Raw genomic sequence first — 23,979 nt, forward strand, 5'->3', positions numbered from 1 at the left:
CAAAGAGTTAACCAGAGTAGAAGTCATTTGATTCTGGAAGCAATGCATGGATCTCCTCACCAGTCCGCTCCGGCCTCGGTCTGCCCCCCACGGACGAGGCCACTGAACTGACGGAGCTGATGGAAGAGCTACTCGGGCTGTGCGTCAAAGCAGATACTCCCATGGCCATCCTCTTGCTTTTCTTGGCTTTCGCAGGGCTGGTGGAAGGGAACCCAATCCGGATGACCTTGTGAATGGGAGCAAGAGGCCAAACTTGGGGGGACATTGGAAGTACCTGCAGAAGAAGAAAGAGAAACCAACATGTTGGTGCAACTCATAGAACCTGTGGACAAGGAGAGGGAGTGGGGTCACCCCAAAATACAGAAAGTAAAAAGATGAAGACTGAAGGTCATCTGTCACAATGGGGAGAAGTGGCAGGACACTTGCGAGCCAAGTGCTGTGTCACCTCTTTTTTATTTAATAATGCTAATAAGTCTCGGCCTTTATTTCTCATCAGAAAATGTTACATTTTAATGGCAAACTCTGGGGGGAGCCGATTCTTGTGACTTGTAGTTTTACCTGTGGATCCACAAGCTAACCTTTCAAAGGAAATGCTCTCTGTAGAATTTCTCTTCAAAACTTCAGGAGCAGTGGAGACCACAGACCAGAGATGGATCACACATTTGTGGCCCCTGAGCCAAACTAGCACATAGGGACCCCCCTCCCCCTTCCTAACCACAACTGCCAAGTACATAATTTTACTATCCTTCACACAAGGAACCCAATATACATGCAACTGTGCAAGCGTTTTAAAATTTATACAAGTATGTGTATCGGGGCGTAGCACGGGTGGCCTGGGTGGGCCTAGGCCCACCACCTTAAGCCAAGCCCACCAGGAATGGTGCACCCAGGTCGCAATAAGAGACCCCGCGTGGCATTCCTCATTCACTTCCCTCGCCGACCGTCAGACCTCCTCCGCTGCTCCTCCGTTCCCCCCTCTCAGTTCCGTCCGTCCGTCCGCCGCCCCCACCCCACCACACAAATGTTTTTAACCTGTCCTTTTTGTTTCAGTAGCAGCGATCGACGTGAATACACTGCTTCAAGTTCTCCCTTTCCTCTTCACTCAGTGTCCATCCCGCCTTTACGATGACATATTTCCTGTCTCCGCGAAGGCGGGACGAACACTGTGTGAAGAGGAAAGGGAGAACTTGAAGCTGGCGAGCGCTGCAGTGCCTTCACGTCACTCGCTGCTACTGAAAGAAAAGGGCCAGGTTCGTGTGCGGGGGGACAGAGAGGACTCGGAGGGCTTTTGGGGAGCTGAGGGAGGGCAGGGAGACTCGCTGGCCATGGGTGGGAGGGGGGGGGGGAACGAAGAGGATTCGGAGGGCTTTTGGGGAGCTGAGGAGGGCAGGGAGACTCGCTGGACATGGAGAGGGAGGGCGGGGGGGAGAGAACATTGCTGGAGGGAAGGGGACAGAGGAAATTGCTGGACATCAGGAGATGGATGGATGGAGGGGAGAGAGGAAATTGCTGGGCATGGATGAGGAGAGGGGAGGGGAGGGCAGGGGGAGAAAACATAAGGACACAGGAGGATGGTGGACATGGTGAGTGAAAAAATATCAAATAGAAAGAAGACACTGCATAAAACAGAAGACACTGGAACCAACGCGAATAGAAAAACTAAATGATCAGACAACAAAGGTAGGAAAACATTTTTTAATTCAGAATTTATTAATTGGAATATGTCAGCTTTTGGAAATGTGCATCTGTGATATTTTGCATGTAAGTTTCAGTTTTTCTAGTATTGCTGCATGCTGAGTCTGACTTCTTGAGGTAACTCTCCAGTTCAGAAATTTGCCTTCATATCTGTTGTGTCATGTGTTTTTCATGTGTGATCAAGGTGCAGTATTCTGCTAGCGTGTAGTATTTGCAGCCTTTTTTGTTTTGTTTTTTTTGTTTCACTAGGTTGTGTACTGGTGTTTTAGAGCCCGGTGTAATTATAGTGCTGCCTTTCCATGCATAAGGTTGTAGCTCGTCCTGTCCTTGGAATTAGTGCTGTTATGGTTTGGTAAGGTATAAGTGTGTTTTTGCACAAGTTTGTGTATAGTGTTTTGCAGTGGAGAATTTGTGTATTGGCCTTACTGAGGTGGCACCAAAACATCAGAAAGGGTGTAGAGCCTAAATCATGACACACTACCTCTTGAAGGATCTATATATGGTCGTTAATAAAAGGAGCTCATTGTGAACACTATCCACCCTAAAAGGTGTTTTGTGGCTCTACATGAGAATTGTGATATGATCCCTTGTTTCATATTGTTGACGGTCTGCATTTCTGTATCGGTATATTGGTGTATTAGGGTCTGCCCAGTGTAATATTTATGGTACAGTAAGGTTCTGAGTGTGTTTTTGCACAAATTTGTGCATAGTGTTTTGCAGTTGAGCGATTGTCGCTTTGATTGATGCTTTGAGCAACCACTTTATTCTTTGACATATGATACATATCTAATATCTAAAATTCTTTGACATATGATACATATCTAATATCTAAATTATTTAAAGGTATTAATTGTCAGTGGGGTGGAGCTAGGGAGAGGTGCCAGACCATAGACTGGAGGCGGGAAGGAAGAAAAGTGCTGGACCGATTGGTATTAATTGCCTTTGGAGAAAGTCTTCAGCTAACAAAGCTTGAGGATCCTCATTAGCTAAAGTATTTATATTTTGAGGTGGAGGTATGGCGGAGCAGTGATAATTTTGTGCCCACCCACTTTAGGCTCAGGCCCACCCAAAATTGGCTGTCTGGCTACGCCACTGATGTGTATTAACATCAAATTGTATTTTAAAGTTAAACAAATAAGTGTGTAACATCAAGGATCTAGCTCACTGGCTGTTGTACTTGTAATTAGTGATTTATGTCTAACAGATTAATAGGAGACTCATTGTGCACGTAGACATAGAGGGGCATAATCGAAAGGGGCGCCCAAGTTTTCCTGAGGATGTCCTCGCAGGACGTCCTGGCGAAGGGGCAGGGAAACCCGTATTATTGAAACAAGATGGGGGTCCATCTTTCGTTTCGATAATACGGTCGGGGTCGTCCCTAGAGATGGTCGTCCTTAGACTTGGTCGTTTCTGATTTTTGGCGATAATGGAAACTGAGGACGCCCATCTCAGAAATGACCAAATGCAAGCCCTTTGGTCATGGGAGGAGCCATAATTCTAGTGCACTGGTCTCCCTGACATACCAGGACACCAACTGGCACCCTAGGGAGCACTGCAGTGGACTTCATAAATTGCTCCCAGGTGCATAGCTCCCTTATCTTGTGTGCTGAGCCCCCCAAACCCCACTCCCCACAACTATACACCACTACCATAGCCCTTATGGGTGAAGTGGGGCACCTAGATGTGGGTACAGTGGGTTTCTGGTGGGTTTAGAAGGGCTCAAATTTACCACCACAAGTGTAACAGTTAGGGGGGAGGGATGAACCTGGGTCCGCCTGCCTGAAGTGCACTGCACCCACTAAAACTGCTCTAGGGACCTGCACACTGCTGTCATGGAGCTGGGTATGACATTTGGGCTGGCACAAATATTTTTAAAGTGTTTTTGAGGGTGGGAGGGGGTTAGTGACCACTGGGGGAGTAAGGGAAATTCCCTCCGGTGGTCATCTGGTCAGTTCGGGCACCTTTTGTGGCTTGGTCGTAAGAAAAAAAGGACCAGATAAAGTCGTCCAAGTGTTCATCAGGGACGCCCTTTTTTTTTTCCATTATGGGTTGAGGACGCCCATGTGTTAGGCCCGCTACAGTCCCGCCTTCGCTACGCCTCTGACACGCCCCCTGGAACTTTGGTCGTCCCCGCGATGGAAAGCAGTTGGGGACGCCCCAAAATTGGCTTTCCATTATACGATTTGGGCGACCCTGTGAGAAGGACGCCCATCTGGCGATTTGTGTTGAAAGATGGGCATCCTTCTCTTTCGAAAATAAGCCTGATAGGGTCTACAGTACAGTATCTTCACAGATCATGGGGCGTAGTTTGACTGTTTCATTTGGGGGGCAAAGGATGGGGCGGAGCATATTAGCATATTCATTTGCATATATATATTCAAATGAATACACTAATATGGAGGAAGGAAGGAAGGAAGGAAGGAAGGAGGGAAAAAGAGCTGGCTTTTTTGGGGAATAACCATCTATATAATAAAATCCCCCCTCAGACGTTCTGAAGCTCACTCCATCTGTCCTGAACTCCTGTCCTCCTGGTAGGCTATTTGGACTACTCACCCTCAGTCTCAGCCACGCCCATCTGGGCCGTAGGCCACGCCCCATCTGCACATAAAAGCACCCTCAACATTCTAAAGCACACTCTGAGGCTTCAACAGTTCGTATGTTCGAAGCTCTGTAACCATTTTTAGCACACTACATCTCTGCCCCGCCCTGACCTATCAGAGAAGGGAGGAGTGTCACAGCTGCACCGCTCTGACCTATCAAAGGGAACTGAAACAGGAAAAGGGAGGAGCGTCACACCGAATGACGGACCTATCAGAGGGAAGTCAAATAGAAGAAGGGAGGAGCGTCAGAGGCCAAGGGGACGGCCGTATCTACGTCTCATAGGTTCCTTGCTTTCTTTTCGTGTATTGCGCTGCAGCCACTTAGGTAAGTCTAGCAGCTGTCAGCTACTGAATACAGAAAGCAAAAAGATAGCATGTGGGAACTTGCTCCATTTTGTTCTCTGGAATGCAGTGATTATTATACAAATGGTCTTGCTTTCATTATTTTGGTAGGGGCTGCCTTCATGACTGTCCACAGTCCCCCCAGTCCCTGACACCTGCCAGGGGGGACAGGAAAGGACACTCATTGTCTCACATAAGCACTCGCACACACTCATTCTCCACATACACACATGCTCTCTCACAGACACACTCACACCCACTCTCTGTCACACACACACACTTGCACATTCCTCACTCTCACACAGTCACTCTCACAGACACTCTCTCAAACATACACACTCCGCGCAAAACCTTACTAGCGCCCGTTTCATTTCAGCCAGAAATGGGCCTTTTTTACTAGTAATGAATATGTATGAGATATCAAGCCAGCTCTTTCTCCCTTCCTTCTTTCCTCCTTACCCAGCTCTAAAACACCAATACACTACCTCGTGAAAAAAAGGAAAACAAACAGGGCTACAAATACTACCACGCTAGCAGAATACTGCACCTTGATCACACATGAAAACACATGACACAACAGACATGACACAAGGAACTAGAAATCAAAAAATATGAAGGCAAACATACTGAACTGGAAAGTTAACTCAAGAAGTCAGACTGAGCATGCAGCAATACCAGAAAAAGGAATTTTTAAGCACCCTTTTAATGGGTTTGCTTATAAATGTTACATTTTATGTATGCCAGATTTTTGATACCGTGCAAGTACTATGGTGAGCATTCGCAGTAAATTTGAGAGAGATCATAGTCCACATATCCTGGCTTAGGAGTAAGGTTCATTACTATGTACAAAACAACCCCATTTTGAGATATTTCCCATATGAGACTCTTAAGTGGAATTATAGAGATTTAAGTGGAATTCTAGAGATAGTCTCCTCAATCATAAACTACAGTCTCCACCTTTTTCTTCCTTAGGGGAAAATGTATATATTTTTTAGATGTTAACCTTTCAACAGAATAATTATTCAATCAAAATGTTGAATTCTTTAGTCATCTATTACTTGTTGAAGAACTTATTAAGACTTAATTGCTAGTCCCAGATATAGTTGACATTTATTTACAGAGGCTCAATACATTACCAATAGACATGAGATAGTGCTAAGCAGTTTACAATTAGTTCATTAAAAATAGAAAAAGTGTCGAGAACTAGAGGAAAAGAAAAGTTCAGGTCATACAAGGACTGTTTGATCAAGGAAGGGCAGAAGAAAGGAGAACATCACTTGGTCTCTTGGTAGGTATTCTAGAATAACCAGATCTTAAGCTTCTTTATTTTAGGGAATGAAAATCGAGTCTGATGTCTAACAGTAGGAAGTTCCATAAATGTGATCCAAAATAGCTGAAGCAGAATTACATGTGATGTCTAAACATAGATGAGATGGAGAAGGAAGGCATAAGCAGGACTGCTGAGAGGAGCAAATGGTTCATGGAGGGTTTTAAGGAATCAATAGGTTGGAAAGATAAGAGAGGAAGGAACAAGACTTATATGGACTAAGATGAGAATTTAAATAGAATATATGTAGATACAGGAAGCCAGTGTTCAGCAGTTAAGAGTGGAGATGCAGGATCAAAATTATGAGCATCATCCTAACCACAGTGGACAATGAGTTGGAGACATTTAAGAACAGAAAGAAGTAACCAGTGTATTCTTGCCTATTAGAAACACATTTAAAGTGTTTTAGGAGCAAAATATCTGGCCTTGTTAGTATACAACTTCAGCTGTATTTTGGAAAGAACATTTTCAATATTTCATATAGATTTTAAATCAAAATCATGATTTAGCTATAGGTTTCATAAAGTTGACAAGCTAACTTATGTACCTGAAGATGCTAATCATAAGTACATAAGTACATAAGTAGTGCCATACTGGGAAAGACCAAAGGTCCATCTAGCCCAGCATCCTGTCACCGACAGTGGCCAATCCAGGTCAAGGGCACCTGGCACGCTCCCCAAACGTAAAAACATTCCAGACAAGTTATACCTAAAATGCGGAATTTTCCAAGTCCATTTAATAGCGGTCTATGGACTTGTCCTTTAGGAATCTATCTAACCCCTTTTTAAACTCCGTCAAGCTAACCGCCCATACCACGTTCTTCGGCAACGAATTCCAGAGTCTAATTACACGTTGGGTGAAGAAAAATTTTCTCCGATTCGTTTTAAATTTACCACACTGTAGCTTCAACTCATGCCCTCTAGTCCTAGTATTTTTGGATAGCGTGAACAGTCGCTTCACATCCACCCGATCCATTCCACTCATTATTTTATACACTTCTATCATATCTCCCCTCAGCCGTCTCTTCTCCAAGCTGAAAAGCCCTAGCCTTCTCAGCCTCTCTTCATAGGAAAGTCGTCCCATCCCCACTATCATTTTGGTCGCCCTTCGCTGTACCTTTTCCAATTCTACTATATCTTTTTTGAGATACGGAGACCAGTACTGAACACAATACTCCAGGTGCGGTCGCACCATGGAGCGATACAACGGCATTATAACATCCGCACACCTGGACTCCATACCCTTCCTAATAACACCCAACATTCTATTCGCTTTCCTAGCCGCAGCAGCACACTGAGCAGAAGGTTTCAGCGTAATCATCGACGACGACACCCAGATCCCTTTCTTGATCCGTAACTCCTAACGCGGAACCTTGCAAGACGTAGCTATAATTCGGGTTCCTCTTACCCACATGCATCACTTTGCACTTGTCAACATTGAACTTCATCTGCCACTTGCACGCCCATTCTCCCAGTCTCGCAAGGTCCTCCTGTAATCGTTCACATTCCTCCTGCGACTTGACGACCCTGAATAATTTTGTGTCATCGGCGAATTTAATTACCTCACTAGTTATTCCCATCTCTAGGTCATTTATAAATACATTAAAAAGCAACGGACCCAGCACAGACCCTGCGGGACCCCACTAACTACCCTCCTCCACTGAGAATACTGGCCACGCAATCCTACTCTCTGCTTCCTATCTTTCAACCAGTTCTTAATCCATAATAATACCCTACCTCCGATTCCATGACTCTGCAATTTCTTCAGGAGTCTTTCGTGCGGCACTTTGTCAAACGCCTTCTGAAAATCCAGATATACAATATCAAACCGGCTCCCCATTGTCCACATGTTTGCTTACCCCCTCAAAAAAATGCATTAGATTGGTGAGGCAAGACTTCCCTTCACTAAATCCGTGCTGACTTTGTCTCATCAGTCCATGTTTTTGTATATGCTCTGCAATTTTATTCTTAATAATAGCCTCCACCATCTTGCCCGGCACCGACGTCAGACTCACCGGTCTATAATTTCCCGGATCTCCTCTGGAACCCTTCTTAAAAATCGGAGTAACATTGGCTACCCTCCAGTCTTCCGGTACTACACTCGATTTTAGGGACAGATTGCATATTTCTAACAGTAGCTCCGCAACTTCATTTTTTAGTTCTATTAATACTCTGGGATGAATACCATCAGGTCCCGGTGATTTACTACTCTTCAGCTTGCTGAACTGACCCATTACATCCTCCAAGGTTACAGAGAATTTGTTTAGTTTCTCCGACTCCCCCGCTTCAAATATTCTTTCCGGCACCGGTGTCCCCCCCAAATCCTCCTCGGTGAAGACAGCTAGTGGAAGAAAACAGGTTGGGGAATTGTGTATCATACTGAAAGAAGCGATCTTGCTATCAAGTACACTGCACAGTAGAGGCTGTGGTGTATTTCTTTGCTCCATTTCATCTGCAAAGTAATCCACTTTCCTCGCGAATTCTGGTTGCCTTGGCTAGTGTCTGCACTGCAGTGCAACTTCTGTTAAATAGCCAGATTTATACAAACTTGTAGACTGTATTTCTAGCAAGAAGCTGATTTAAGCAGTTTATAAGAAAGAAACTACATGTACAATTATACTCTGACAACCCTTACAAGAACTAAGACAGCCCAAACCAAATTAAACAGCTAGGCATTTCTGAAAATGTGTGAATTTGGGGCCATCTGTACTCTGAGTGGCGGAAGTCCAGATGACCACTCGAAAGTATAAGTGTCACACGGGAGAGCTGCCTGGCTTTTTTCATTGATTTTCTTTGGTCCTTTTTTGTGGTTCTCTTAGGAGCAGGAAACGGAGTACAATTTTAGTGTTTTGCTGTCTAACTTTTACCGAAGTGACGTCGCAGCGACGAATGGGCAGGCAGCGCTGCGGTAGTAAAGCAACAAGGAGGCAGGTTCGACTCTTCCTTCACTTCCCTCCCTGCCCTCTCAGTGTCCCGCCCGCCCGAAAGGAAATGACATCAGAGGAAGGCGGAACGCAGAGGGCAGGGAGGGAAGTGAAGGAAGGAGTTGAACCTGCCTCCTTGTTGCTTTTACTATCGCAACGCTGCCTGCCCGCTCGTTGCTGCGACTCTCGGGTAAAAGTGCCGTTCCAGTCGTCGTCGTTTGGGGGGGCAATTGCCCTCCCTCGCCCCCCCCCCCCCCCCCCCCCCCCCCAGTACTCCGCCCCATGTCACAGATTATTTCTGTGAAGACTCATCCAGTACATCATCAAAGTGTGTTTCGGAAGTTCACTTTCAATTAACATAAGAACATAAGAATAGCCTTTACTGGGTCAGAACAATGGTCCCTAGTATCCTGCTTCAAACAGTGGCCAGTCCAGGTCACAAGTAACTGGCAGAACCCAACTAGTAGCAACAATTCCATGCTACCAATCCCAGGGCAAGCAGAGGCTTTCCCATGTCTGTCTCAATTGCAGACTGGATTTTTCCTCCAGGAATTTGTCCAGACCTTTTTTAAACCCAGATAAGTTTCCTCCTATTTGTTTTTAAAGTATTCCATGCAGCCTCCCTGTCTTGTAAGGTCCTCTTGTAATTTTTCACAATCCTCTTGTGATTTAACAACTTGAATAACTTTGTGTTGTTAGCAAATTTAATTACCTCACTAGTTACTCCCATCTCTAGATCATTTATAAATATGTTAAAAAACAACAGTCCCAGTGCAGACTTCGGAGAACCCCACTATCTGCCTTTCTCCATTGAGAATACTGACCATTTAACCCTACTTCACCTGCACTGTCAACTACTGAACTTTAACACAATACCACTTGATTTCTTCCACGGAAAAAAACTTGTACACTTGACTGCTTAATTTACTTTATTATGTATGAACTTTAATACCACTATGTATTTCTTGATCCGGAATTGGCGATCGCCATTACGGTACAATGTAAGCCACATTGAACCTGCAAATAGGTGGGATAATGTGGGATACAAATGCAACAAATAAATTTCACTGAGTGTCCTCTAGTCTTTGTACTTTTTGAAAGAGTAAAAAATCGGTTTCACTTGTACTTGTTCTACACCACTGAGGATTTTGTAGACCTCAATCATATCTCCCCTCTTCTGTCTCTTTTCCAAGCTGAACAGCCCTAACCTCTTTAGCCTTTCCTCATATGAGAGGAGTTCCATCCCATTTATCATCTTGGTCGCTCTTCTTGAACCTTTTCTATTTCCACTATATCTTTTCTGAGATACGGCTACTAGAACTGAACGAAATACTCAATAGTATTCTCAGTCTTATTTACCATCCCTTTCTAATAATTCCTAGCACCCTGTTTGTTTTTTTGGCTGCTGCCACACACTGGGCAGAAGCTTCCAGTGTATTGTCTACAACAACACCTAGATCTTTTTCTTGGGTGCTGAACTCCATGGTTGACCCCAGCATTAGGTAACTATGATTCAGATTATTCTTCCCAAAGGTCATCATTTTGCATTTGTCCACATTAAATTTCATCTGCCATTTGGATGCCCAGTCTTCCAATTTCCTAAGGTCTTCCTGCAATTTTTCACAGTCCACATGTGTTTTAACAGCCTTGAATAGTTTTGTGTCATCTGCAAATTTAATCATCTCAATCGTTGTTCCAATTTCCAGATCATTTAAAAATGTTAAATAGCACCAGTCCCAGTACGGGTCCCTGTGGCACTCCACTATTCAACCTCCTCCACTGACAGAAATTGACAAGAGTGAAAGTGAATTCAGTTGTTCCTGTTTCCTCCTTGTATATAGCTTATTTTTTTATCCATCCCATATGTTGAGAATGACTGCTCTCCCTCACAATTTGTCATCAGTATGGTTAAAATCACTTTCAGAGCTATATAGACATTAGGAAACGTACATTGCGACCCATATTTCAGTGTTTAATTACTCTTATAGCTGGCAGTTAACTTGCTTTTAGGACCAATCCTTCCGCTGAAATGCAAGCTGTACAATTGTTCCAATGTTAATTTAGTAACAGGAGGGAAAAAGCCTTCAGATGCTTAGCCTACTGTCCATATTATAGACTTGTTGTTTGCTCAGCGAACTTCCTCATCAGACTTTTTCTAGATTATTTTCTTAGATTATTTATATTTTATAAATTGTATATTTTTTTCTTACAACCTGCAACATGCTTCCTTTTTTAATATAAATAATTCATATTAAGAATGTTGCTAGTATTCAAATATGCTATTCAATCTAATTGGGACACTTATCTGTAGCTGTAAATGTTTCTCAGGTTCATGAATTTGCTCAACAGTGCACCTGTTTTACATAACGCTTCGTCAGGAGCAAGCAACCTGTGATCATCTCTTTTCCGTGTCCGGCCAACATCTTGATGCCGCCACCGCCATCTGATTTCATGCACGGCAAACATTAAGTCTATAATAAGGACAATAGGCTGAGCATCTGAAGGCTTTTTTCCTCCTGTTAGTGAATTGGAGTAATTGTATAACTTGCATTTCAGCAGAAGGATTGACCCATATTTCAGCAAACTATCTATCGGTTTCTGTGGCAGCATTCTTCCACCTGACTCCTGTGCATGACACTTGGTGAGCTGATTCAGTTGAGAACATTCATCATCGTTCAGGCTGCTGTCCAGGTGAGATGGATATGTGTCTGAGGAAGTGGATCAGAGAGGGCCGGATGGACGCGGCAAAGGGGAGCGGAGCCGCCTGTGCGAACGGCAGCGCTTTGCGACGGGCGAAGAAGTAAATGCAGCTGAGCCTGGGGAGATGAATTATTTTAAAAGGCAGGCAGGCACGCAGGCAACGCTGCTGAATGCTGCTTCCCGCCACACTGGTGACTGGCGCAGGGATGAGACTTCTCAAGCCTTGGGGGCCTCGAGAAGGTTCTTCAGCTGGCAGAGCCCGGAGATCCCCGCCAGCCCAGGTATTTATCTTTACGGGAGGGGGATGGTCAGAGAGGAAATATGTGGGTCATGCCCTCCCCAGTCCACCCCCAGGCCCACCCAAAAAATGAGGTCTGGCTACGTTACTGATTTGATATAACAAAAATCTAAGCAGTTTAGAGCTACAAAGCAGTAATAGCCAAGCCAGGAGCACCTAAGTTCACCAGCCAAAACTTAGCTGACAATCTTCAGCATATTTTCAATCTAACAACCTGTAGCTAAAATTGCTCCATAATCTAGCTGGTCAACAATTTAGGTTTGTAATTTCACGGCTGAGGTTGGCAGTGAAAGCTTAAGTGAACAATCTTTTGACTGATTCAATATAGCTGCTTTGGGAATTTTGCTAACTAAATTTAGCTGCTTAGTGGGGGGAATTATTATTTTGTTTGAAAGCAAAGGTTTAACTAGCTAACTGTTAGAGCTAGACTGTTCCTCCCTTTGAACATCCCCCCCCCCCCCCCCCCCCCCCCCCCCCCCCCCCCCCCCGAGGGTGAGCATGCACTCGATGCTCAAGAAAGTTTATTCCTCTTGGCTACAGCAGTGCACTGCTGTCGGAGAACAACAGTGCTACCACAGCATATGAATCCGTAGGAATTGTGACAGAAATCCAGATGAGAAAATGATTTCATTTTCCAGCCACCGTTCAGATGGAACATTTTCAACACACGTGTTTTATATTACTTTTGTTATTTTTAAACTGGTCTCTGACACGTCAGCTGGTGGAAGACCCCAATCCTTGTGAAAACAGAAGTCTCTAAGAACTGATCTTCTTCCGTAGTAAAGAAAAAAAGATAGAAAAAAAAAAACAATGTGGTTTATCACTTCACACTGCGAAAATATCCAGCACCACGATACAGGCTGTGCAGTTAGAATTAGAGTCACCATTTATTTAACCCAGCCGCAAAAGTTACCTCCATCTCTCTTGGAAGACCTCAGCAGTATGTCTAATAGATGTATTATTTAATGTTATGGTCGTGAAAGGTTTTGTAAAGCATTAATTTGAGCTTTACCTCTGCAAAACAGTTGTCAGCAGGGCTGAGCTAGAGGTGCATCTGAGGGGTTTGCCACAGGACTAGAGCAGTAGAAATGTTTTATATAGCTAAGTGGTTTAACTTGAACATCACACATAGCAAGTCGGCAGATTGTGTATATGGAACCAGTGTATCCATGCAACTAAAAACTTCCCTGACCCTGAAAAAATTCTGAACAGCTTAATATGCATCATTACCAAATGCCATCTGCACATAAATAAGCTGAACATTTAACTGCATGATGTAAAAGGTAAAAAGAATCAGAACTAATTTACTACCTTTCATCAATGGAATTGTAGTTTCAGTTGCTCTATGGAGAGAAGGGCTGTGTTGGACAAATGTGATACTTTATATGTATACCCGAGTTTGATTTGTCCTTGCCATTCTCAGGGCACAGACCGTGGAAGTCTGCCCAGCACTGTCTTCTACTAAAAGTTCTAAAGCTAACGTTGAAGCCCCTTAAAATTCACACTCCAGTCCATCCATATCTATTCAGTCATGATCAGGGTGTAGACCGTGGAAGTCAGCCCAGCACCGGTTTTGTTTCCCAATTACCGGCGTTGCCACCTAATCTCTGCTAAGATTCCGTGGATCAGTGGTAACAACAAGCTTAGGGGCCCTTTTATTATGCTGCATTAGGCACTAAAGCATGCCTAGCACAGCTTAAATGGCATAATGTAGAACACGCTCGGGCGCCCTGGATAAGTGCCATTTCAGCACATGCTAAAATATTTTTTCAATGTTTTTGGGAGGGGGCATGTCAGGGGCAGGGGCGTAGCCAGACTTTGGCAGGTGGGGGGTCCAGAGCCCGAGGTGAGGGGGCACAATTTAGCCCCACCCGGCGCCACTGACCCCACCGCCATTTTTGACCCCCCCTCCGCCATTTTTGACTCCCACCATCACCACCACCACCTTTGACCCCCCCGGTGCCAACCCTTTCGACCCCCCCTTCCCACCACCGCCAATCCTCCTCCACCGCTGCCATCGCCGTCGGGTACCTTTTTTCTGGTGGGGGTCCCCAACCCCCGCCAGCCGAAGTCCTCTTCTATGGCGCAGCCGTGTTTGCTGATCTGCAAGGCTTCTGTTTCTCTGAGTCTGTACGTCAGACTCACAGAAACAGAAGCCTTGCAGATCAGTAACGTGGCTGCACCGGAGAAGAGGACTTTGGCTGGCGGGGGTTGGGGACCCCCGCCAGCAAAGGTACCCGACGGCGGCGGCAGCAGTGGGGGAGGGTTGGTGGCGGGAGGGGGGGTCGAAGGGGTTGGTGGCGAGGGGGGCAGGGCCAAATCTACGGGGGCCCATGCCCCCGTGGCCCCACGTAGCTACGCCCCTGGTCAGAGGGGTATTCCTTGGCGAATCAGTTTGCACAGCTACATTACCACATGCTAACTGGTTAGTGCAGGATTATTACATGACCCCTTTTAAACCAGTTTGGTTCTGTTTGGATTTGGGTTCAGCTTTACCATAGACGTTCCAGTTCACGTCAGCTTAAGGCTAACAAAAATGCTAGCTTTGGGGTCGATATTTAGCCGGCGGCCCTCAGTGTTTTGCTGGCTGCTGCTGGCATTATGCCTGGAAATTGAATGCCAGCTTATGTCTGGAGCCCAGCATTTGAATTTCTGGGTTTGCAGAGCCAGCTAACATGCGCAGGACATGGTGTGGCTATGGTGACTTTTATTTATTTATTTATTAGGATTTATTTACCGCCTTTTTGAAGGAATTCACTCAAGGTGGTGTACAGCAAGAATAAGTCAAACATAAGCAATAGACAATTACAGCAGTAAATATATTCAAACAACAATACAAAGTATGGCGTAGTATGCAACATTATAATGCCAACACAATAAAACATTTAAATAGACAGCATAGGGTGTAAGCAAAGATGATTAAAGTTCTCAGCCATTACAAGACTGGTTGCATCCTGCTCAATTAAATGAGTGGACAAATTGGCGTGGAGGAGAGGCTTAGTGGTTAGATCACTGTGCAGTCCTATTTAGGTGGTTACCCCGGTCACGTAACCAACCAAGTGCTGACTCTGTCCCCATAACGCTCCCGTAATAGCCGGTTTTGAATTAGGCGCTAAATGGACATTTTCAGCACTAGGAACCCGTTTAGTGCCAAACAAGCAATTTAACTGGTCAAGAGCCGTTTCTGGCTGGTTAAATCGCTTTGAATATCGACCCTTTTTATTTTGCAGGAGGGCGATGCAGCAAATACTCTAACATATAATAAACATATTCAAAAAGTGGACATTAAACAGTAATGTGTATCTACCTATCTAATGTGCAGGGAACACAAACTGACCGTGCTTGAGAGAGTTCAGTACCCTTCAAACAACCTGTAACATGAATCATTTCGGTACCAGCCCACCTTCCTAAGACTAGGGGACACTCAGTGAAATTACATGGAAATACTTTTAAAAGGAATAGGAGGAAATATTTTTTCACTCAAAGAATAGTTAAGCTCTGGAATTTGTTACCTCTGGATGCGGTTACAGCGGTTAACATACCTGGGTTTAAAAAAAGATTGGACAATTTCCTGGAGGAAAAGCCCCAAAGCCTGCTACTGAGATAGAAATAGGGAAAGCCACTAGTGTCCATGGTATTGGTAGCATGGAATCTTGCCACTCTTTGGGGTTCCGGAATCTTGCTACTCTTTGGGATTCTGCCAGGTACTTGTGACCTGGATTGGCCACTGCTGGAAGCAGGATACTGGGCTAGATCCATTGGTCTGACCCAGTATGGCTATTCTTATGATCCTTTCACACAGACTTTACAGTACCTTGTACCGGCCACTGCACCGTCATTCTTCCCCAGTGGCTCGTCCAACTCCACACCACACCATTCCCCCTTTGCAAAATCAGTTTTCTCCAACATAGCGGACCACTCCTGTTTCGTTCCACCAACCTGTGTGGCATCAAATAGTAAAGATTAGAAAGGCAGAGGGAAGTTATAGAAAGCTCGGAAAGAACAAGCACAGCATGAACAGCAGCTAGACCAGTGCCCCATTTTAGGCATCCCAATGCAGTGCAGGCAACGCATATTATATAATGGCATCTAGATGCACCAAATCCTTTTACAGAATTTTAGTGTAAACCAGGGGCATAGCCAGACTTCGGCGGGAGGGGGTCCAGAGCCCGAGGTGAGGGGGCACATTTTAGCTCCCCCGGCGCCGCCGACCCCCCCCCCCCACCATTGCCGCCATCATCAACTTTGACCCCCCCCCCGACGACGACCCTCTCGACCCCCCTCCCGCTGCCAACCCTCCCCTGCCGTCACCTACCTTTGCTGGCAGGGGACCCCAACCCCCGCCAGCCAAGGTCCTCTTCTTCCTTCATTCTGTTTCTCAGTCTGACATCCTGCACATTGTACATGCAGGACGTCAGACTCAGAAACAGAACGAAGGAAGGACCTCGGCTGGCGGGGGTTGGGGTCCCCTGCCAGCAAAGATAGGTGACAGCGGGATGACGGCGGGTTGGCGGCAGGAGGGGTGGTCGAGAGGGTCGTCGGCAGGGGGGGTCCAGGGCCAAATCTACGGGGGCACAGGCCCCCGTGGCCCCACATGGCTGTAAACCCAATTTAATGTGCCAAATTTAAAGGCAGGCATAAATGGGTGCACCTAATTGTACCATGCAATGTGCCTAACGTATAGTATTCTATATGTTACACACATAAGTTGGAGACACGCCCATGCCCCTCAAATGCTCCACCCACATCTACACCCCCTTTTAGTTATGTGCTATAGCACTTATGTGTGCCTTTATAGAATAGTGCATAGTGCCCGCACACAGGTAAGTGACAATTATATCGGTACATATGTGAAAATGGCACAGTTATAGAACTGTCCTTTTAGCAGAAACGGAGGCATGTATGCAGGCAGATCTGTCCGTCAGGCTATGCACTTCTTGTGTTGACCCAATGTGGCCAGTTAATAGTGTCAGGGTACTTGTCTGGAAAGGCTATGGGGACCAGATGTATGTGCAACAGCTGCACTGGTGTTGGTTCCTTTTTTGGCTTATTATTTATTTATTTATTTATGTATTTATTGTACTTGTATTGTATCCCACATTTTCCCACCTATTTACAGGCTCAATGTGGCTTACAAAGATCTGTTATGGCATCGCCATTACAGGTTCAAAGATACAATTGGTATTACAAAGAGATCAAGGATGGCAGAGAAGAACTAGGCCAACCTTTAAAGAAAGATGTCGTTTAGAGTTGGTTGGGGTGGTGAAGTGTAATAGTTAAGTTATGGATTAGGGATCTTGTGGTTGGACAAGGGAGGGTGGGAGAGTGTGAAGTAAAAGGGAATCTTGTATGTTCAGCTGCCCAGGAGGGTGGAACAGTGGCGTAGCCATAGGTGAGCTTGGGTGGACCAGGGCCCACCCACTTATGGCTCAGGCCCACCCAACAGTAACACATGTTTAGCGGTAGCTGGTGGGGATCCCAAGCTCCATCAGCTGAAGGCTTCTGCCTAATGGTAACGAAAATGCTACTCTCCACTATACCGGCACCTGCGCATGCTCAGTTTTCAGCGCATGCCTTCTGCAGACTGCCAAGGTGGAAAGTAGCGTTTTCCTGCCAGCTTGGATATTTTATTGGTGGTGGTAGTGGTGGTGGTGGTGGTGGGGGGGGGGGGGGGGGGGGGAGAGAACACTTGGTGCCCACCGACTTCTTGCCTAGGCCCACTCAAAATCTGTTGTCTGGCGGTGGAATACAGTAGAGGAAGACAATACAAAACATTTGGATAAAGACAGGCGATCACACTGGTAGCTGGGATATATCCTTGACAGTGTGGATAGGAATAACTAGACAGACTGGATTCAGCAAGAGGTCCTTTCTGCTGACATCTAATAGGTTACTGGGTAATTGATAACTGACCTTTACTTATTTTCTGTGGTTTTAGTTAACACACATTTAAGGTGTGGTAGCCGTGTTAGTCCACTTTTAAAGGTAATCAATAGAAATAGAACAAAATAAAACATGGGAAAGAAAATAAGATGATACCTTTTTTATTGGACATAACTTAATACATTTCTTGATTAGCTTTCAAAGGTTGTCCTTCTTCGTCAGATCAGAAATAAGCAAATGTTGGTAGATGACAGTATATATAAGTGAAACATCAAAGCATTCCAGTGACAGTCTAACAGGATGGGGGTGGATAGGTGAGAGACAGGAAGAGCAACCTTGGAAAGCTAATCAAGAAATGTATTAAGCTATGTCCAATAAAAAAGGTATCATTTTATTTTATTTTCCATGTTTTATTTTGTTCTATTTCTATTGATTACCTATAAATATGAGACAAAGCTGAGAAACCGGCTTCATAAGGTGTGACCTCAACTCAAATGTCTGTGTTAAAACTCTACTTTTGGCGGTTGCCAGCTTTGAAGGCGTTCTTTTGAACAGAGACGATCGATTTTAAACAACGGGATTCTCATCCTGATTGGTTCACTTACCTTTTGTGCTTCAGTTTGCAAGCTGACCGATAGGAGTTCATTGACCCTGATGCAGGCGTTTGTACGCCGAAACACGGCCCGTGTCGGGTATTTATGATAATAAAGGACTGCATTTTTTTCCCAATCCTGAAGGCCCAGTTTTTGCTTCTTTTTCTTGCTTAAAACTCTAGAAAACAGGGTTCATATTTTCAAACCACTAGGCTGCACTGTTAGCTATGACACCGACTCTTGTGCCCATTCTCCCCTCAACAATGATCTAATGCCTGGGAGGTTCCCTTCTTAAGGGGTTTTGCAGCTTGCATCCAGCCTGCTCAGCCCTCTCCCTTTGGCTCATGAGCTTTCAGAGGCTGAAACTGAAAGAAGGATTCAGTGGTCCTAAACAGACACACATGGGCGTACTGGTAAATTTTTAATAACGGGCTCTCTCTCCGGATGTAGCCAGCCTTGCAATTTGAGGGAAGGGGGAGCAGGGGTGGACTGGCAGGGGCAATGCATGCCTCTCTCTCCCCCACCTTGTGCAGGCATACTAAGCATACCTTTGCTGGCAGGGATGCCGAGCCCCGCCAGCCAATAAATGGACTGCCATCACTCCCCGCTGCTTGTTTCTGGCTCTGAGCAGCAAGAAGTCCCAGCCTGCTGCTCAGAGCTGGAAACAAGGAACGGGGAGCAGCAGCAATCTATTTACTTGGCTGGCGGGACTCGGCATCCCCGAAAGCAAAGTAAAAGAGAATTCAGGATGGGGCCCAAGCCCATATTTTGGGAGCCATTAGCCATGGGGGGGGGGGGGGGGCTACTTTAATAATCGACTCCCAAAATTCTTAAAAACTTAACAAACAGCTCTTGCAAACCAGTGAGCCCGCTCCAGTACACCACTGGGTGTACTTGTGTTCCATCTTGCACTCTTATCATTTATTTTATTTAAGGCTTTTACAATGTCTATTCCCAAGATAAAGTCCCGCAAGGTGTTTTTTCCCTTCTCATGCGATGATGAGGCTAAAATTGATATTATAAAAGGAAACATATTGTACATGAGAGAACCTGAAGCACACAAAACAGAGATAACAGCAACAAAAAATAAACCATTTGACCTTTTACAGGTCTTCAATTACTCATGCATTAATTCTAATACTAACTCATCTACTATAATAAAACTCACCCTCAACGTTCTGAGGACACTGACGTCAGTGAAGCCAAGCTCTGACTTCCTTCAAAAAGGTTCGAAGGTTCATGGTGGTGAAGGGGGGTGTTGGCGACGAAAACCTTGCTAGCACCCGTTTCATTTGCTATGAAACGGGCTTCTTTTACTAGTACATTAATAATCACAAAGCTACGTGGAGGGGCATAATCGAAAGGGACGCCCAAGTTTTGATGCGGACGTCCTCGCAAAACGTCCCGGTGGAGGGGCAGGGAAACCCATATTATCGAAACAAGATGGACGTCCATCTTTCGTTTCGATAATACGGTTGGGGACACCGAAATCTTGACATTTAGGTGGTCCTTAGAGATGGTCGTCCCTAGACTTGGTCGTTTCTGATTTTCAGCGATAATGGAAACCAAGGACACCCATCTCAGAAACGACCAAATGCAAGCCCTTTGGTCGTGAATGGAGCCAGCATTCGTAGTGCACTGGTCCTCCTGACATGCCAGGACACCAACTGGGCACCCTAGGGGGCACTGCAGTGGACTTCATAAATTGCTCCCAGGTACATAGCTCCTATACCTTGTGTGCTGAGCCCCCCAAAACCCAAAACCCACTACCCACAACTGTACACTACTACCATAGCCCTTACGGGTGAAGGGGAGCACCTAGGTGTGGGTACAGTGGGTTTGTGTTGTGTTTTGGAGGGCTCACATTTACCACCACAAGTGTAACAGGTAGGGGGGTATGGGCCTGGGTCCACCTGCCTGAAGTGCACTGCACCCACTAAAACTGCTCCAGGGACCTGCATACTGCTGTGATGGACCTGAGTATGACATATGAGGCTGGCATAGAGGCTGGCAAAAAATATTTTAAAGATGTTTTTTGAGGGTGGGAGGGGGTTAGTGACCACTGGGGGAGTAAGGGGAGGTCATCCCCGATTCTCTCCAGTGGTCATCTGGTCAGTTTGGGCACTTTTTTGTGCCTTGGTCGTAAGAAAAACAAGATCAGGTAAAGTTGTTCAAGTGATCGTCAGGGACGCCCTTTTTTTTCCATTATGGGTCGAGCACGCCCATGTGTTAGGCACACCCAAGTCCTGCCGTCGCTACGCCTCTGACACGCCCCCGTGAACTTTGGTCATCCCCGCGATGGAAAGCAGTTGGGGACGCCCAAAATCGACTTTCGATTATGCCGATTTGGGCGACCCTGTGAGAAGGACGCCCATCTCCCGATTTGTGTCAAAAGATGGGTGTCCTTCTCTTTCGAAAATGAGCCTGATAATGGGATAAAACAGGTATCTCTAAAGCATCTACAAAGTATACAAAATAAGGCAGTAAAACTACTGTTTTGCTTGAAAATATGATCATGTAACACCATTATCAGTGGACCGACATTGGCTTCTCATTATCCTTTCTGATAGGGGTTCTTAACTGAGTCCTCGGGACACGCCAAGTCAGTTTGGTTTTCAAGGTATCCATAATAAATATGCATGAGATAAATTTGCCTCTTTAGTATGCAAATCTCTCATGCATATTAATTGTAGATATCCTGAAAACCTGACTGACTTAGGTGTGTCCTGAGGACTGGGTTGAGAATCCCTGCTTTTGGATAAAATTGTAGCTATTAATCACAAGTTAGGAAATTAGAACGTACATGAAAAAAAAAAAGAAAGACAATCTCACACATAATGAATGGAAACAACTCCATAGAAAATATAAATACACCATAAGACAAACCAAAGATTATACTACAAAACTGAAATTGGACCACATTACAAAGACACACACAAACTTTTCCAACTCGTGAATAAACTACTAGACACTACACCAGTCACGAATAACAGCAAAGATACACCAGGAGCTGAAAACCTTGTGAAACACTTCAAAGAGAAAATAGTACAACTGCGACTCAAAATACCTACCAGCCCCATCAAATACGCAGTACTCCTAGACTGTCTAGACCCAAACCCAAGAGTATACCCAGTAGACAGGATTTGGAATGAATTTGAGATAGTATCGGAAGATTTCATCTCTCAAACGCTCAAAAGATTCGCCAAATCTCACTGCAAATTAGATATATGCCCCAACAACCTTATGAAATCGGCCCCCCAACACTTCATAACAGATCTAACGAAACACGTGAATTTTATGCTACAAAATGGACTCTTCCCAAAGGAGAAACATTCTACTCACCCCCATACCCAAATATGCAAAGAAAAATGCAAATGAACTAACCAACTACAGACCAGTAGCATCCATTCCCTTAATAACCAAAATAACAGAAGGAATGGTAACCAAACAATTCACAGACTATTTAAATAAATTCTCAATACTACATGACTCCCAGCCAGGACTTCGTTCCAATCACAGTACTGAAACAGTATTAGTCACACTCTTGACGAAATTCAAACAAACGATTGCAACCGGCAAGAACATACTACTTTAACAATTTGACATGTCAAGCGCATTCGACATGGTAGATCATGGAATCCTACTACACATTCTTGAATACTTCGGCATTGCAGGCAATGTTCTTAACTAGTTTAAAGGATTCCTAACCACACGCTCATATCAAGTAACATCAAATTCGGCTACATCAACCGCATGGACACCTGAATGCGGAGTTCTACAGGGATCCCCCCTTTCACCTACCATATTCAACCTAATGATGACACCCCTGGCCAAATTACTATCTAACCAAAACCTCAACCCATACATCTACGCCGATGATGTAACGATCTACATCCCATTCAATCAAGACTTAAAAGACATTTTTTAATGAGATCAACCAAAGTCTACATATCATGCACTCCTGGGCAGATGCCTTTCAGTTAAAACTCAATGCAGAAAAAACCCAATGTCTAGTACTCACCTCTCAACATAACACGAACAAATTCACCACCATCAACACACCAAAATTAAACCTACCAATTTCGGATACCTTGAAAATCCTTGGAGTTATTATCGACCGACACCTAACACTTGAGAACCACGCGAAAAACACAACAAAAAGATGTTCCAATCAATGTGGAAACTAAAAAGATTAAGACCATTCTTCCCGAGGACTGTCTTCCGCAATCTAGTACAATCATTAGTACTTAGTCATCTAGATTACTGCAACTCACTCTACGCTGGTTGCAAAGATCAAATTCTCAAAAAACTCCAAACAGCCCAGAACACAGCAGCCAGACTCATATTTGGGAAACCAAAATATGAGAGTGCAAAACCCCTATGAGAGAAGCTACACTGGATCCCACTCAAAGAACGCATCAAGTTCAAAGTATGCACCCTAGTACATAAAATCATCCATGGCGATGCCCCAGCCTATATGTCTGACCTGATCGACCTACCATCCAGGAATGCTAAAAAATCTTCTTGCACATTCATTAATCTTCATTTCCCCAACTGTAAAGGTCTAAAGTACAAATTAATGCACTCATCAACCTTTTCTTATATGAACTCGCAGTTCTGGAACGCTCTACCACGAAACCTGAAAGCGAACTATGAACTGACCAATTTCCGCAAAGTACTAAAGACCCATCTCTTTGACAAGATATACCACAAAGACCAAAGCATGTGATATTCCCACACATATCCAGAAAAGTAAATTAATACCTTCTGTGTTATTAATATCATGTATTCCAACACCATGTAACCCAAAATCCTTCTGTAACACCAATTGTCTACTCTTTTCTAAATTCCAATATCCATGATGTATTGTAAGCCACATTGAGCCTGCAAAGAGGTGGGATAATGTGGGATACAAATGCAATAAATAAATAAATAAATAAATGACATACAAATTGTATAGAGCGGCCACTGACACTTATCCAGTTACCAGTGATATTCAGATTGGTGCTCAAATAACTATCCAGAGACACTTATGATGGCCTTTTTGTTAACTTTATCTGGATAGTTACCTACTTTGTGAACTGAATATTGCTGCTAACCAGGTAACTCCTAGCTCTGTCCTCAGACTGACCTGGCACTACTAGAAGAGTACCGAGGCAGTGTAGATATCATAGGCATTATCTGGATAATGCTGCTGAAAATCTGGGTATGGACCCCAGTCAGCGAGACTCAGGAAGGAGCCAGATTTGGAAGTTAGATGGGTTATTTTACCACTAGCATGCAATTTTAGCACAAGTTCCATTTTATGCAATAAGACCTAGTTACTAATAACTGAGATTAACAGTAAAATAACACATCTTAATCGGAGTCCATGTTGATAACTTCCCCCCTTAATTAAAGAAAAAAGAAATTTCTCTAGAAATTGAAATCACTGCTATATGTAATAAAAGTGAACCAAGTATGGGACAATCAAGCCATTGTGACATCACTGATGAGGTTGGCTCTTAGGCATTGGTGGAATGAGGCACTATGACATCACAATACCAGCTCTGGTTACTAGAGACTGAAACTCAACACATTAAGGGAAAAACTTATCAATGTGAGCTACTGCTAAGATA

At 44.5% G+C, this 23,979-nt stretch overlaps 1 protein-coding gene across 1 annotated transcript in view; it reads right to left on the minus strand.

Annotated features, from left to right (window-relative positions):
* The window catches only part of CLIP2 (CAP-Gly domain containing linker protein 2), a 198,584-nt gene that overhangs the window by 78,754 nt on the left and 95,851 nt on the right, over positions 1-23,979 (minus strand). The window contains 3 exon segments of the mRNA XM_030185837.1: positions 61-243; positions 246-274; positions 15,700-15,824. Of these exon segments, the coding sequence (XP_030041697.1) occupies positions 61-243; positions 246-274; positions 15,700-15,824 (337 nt within the window).

This window comes from Microcaecilia unicolor, chromosome 13 (genome assembly GCF_901765095.1).
Source record: "Microcaecilia unicolor chromosome 13, aMicUni1.1, whole genome shotgun sequence".
Taxonomy (NCBI): Eukaryota; Metazoa; Chordata; class Amphibia; order Gymnophiona; family Siphonopidae; genus Microcaecilia; species Microcaecilia unicolor.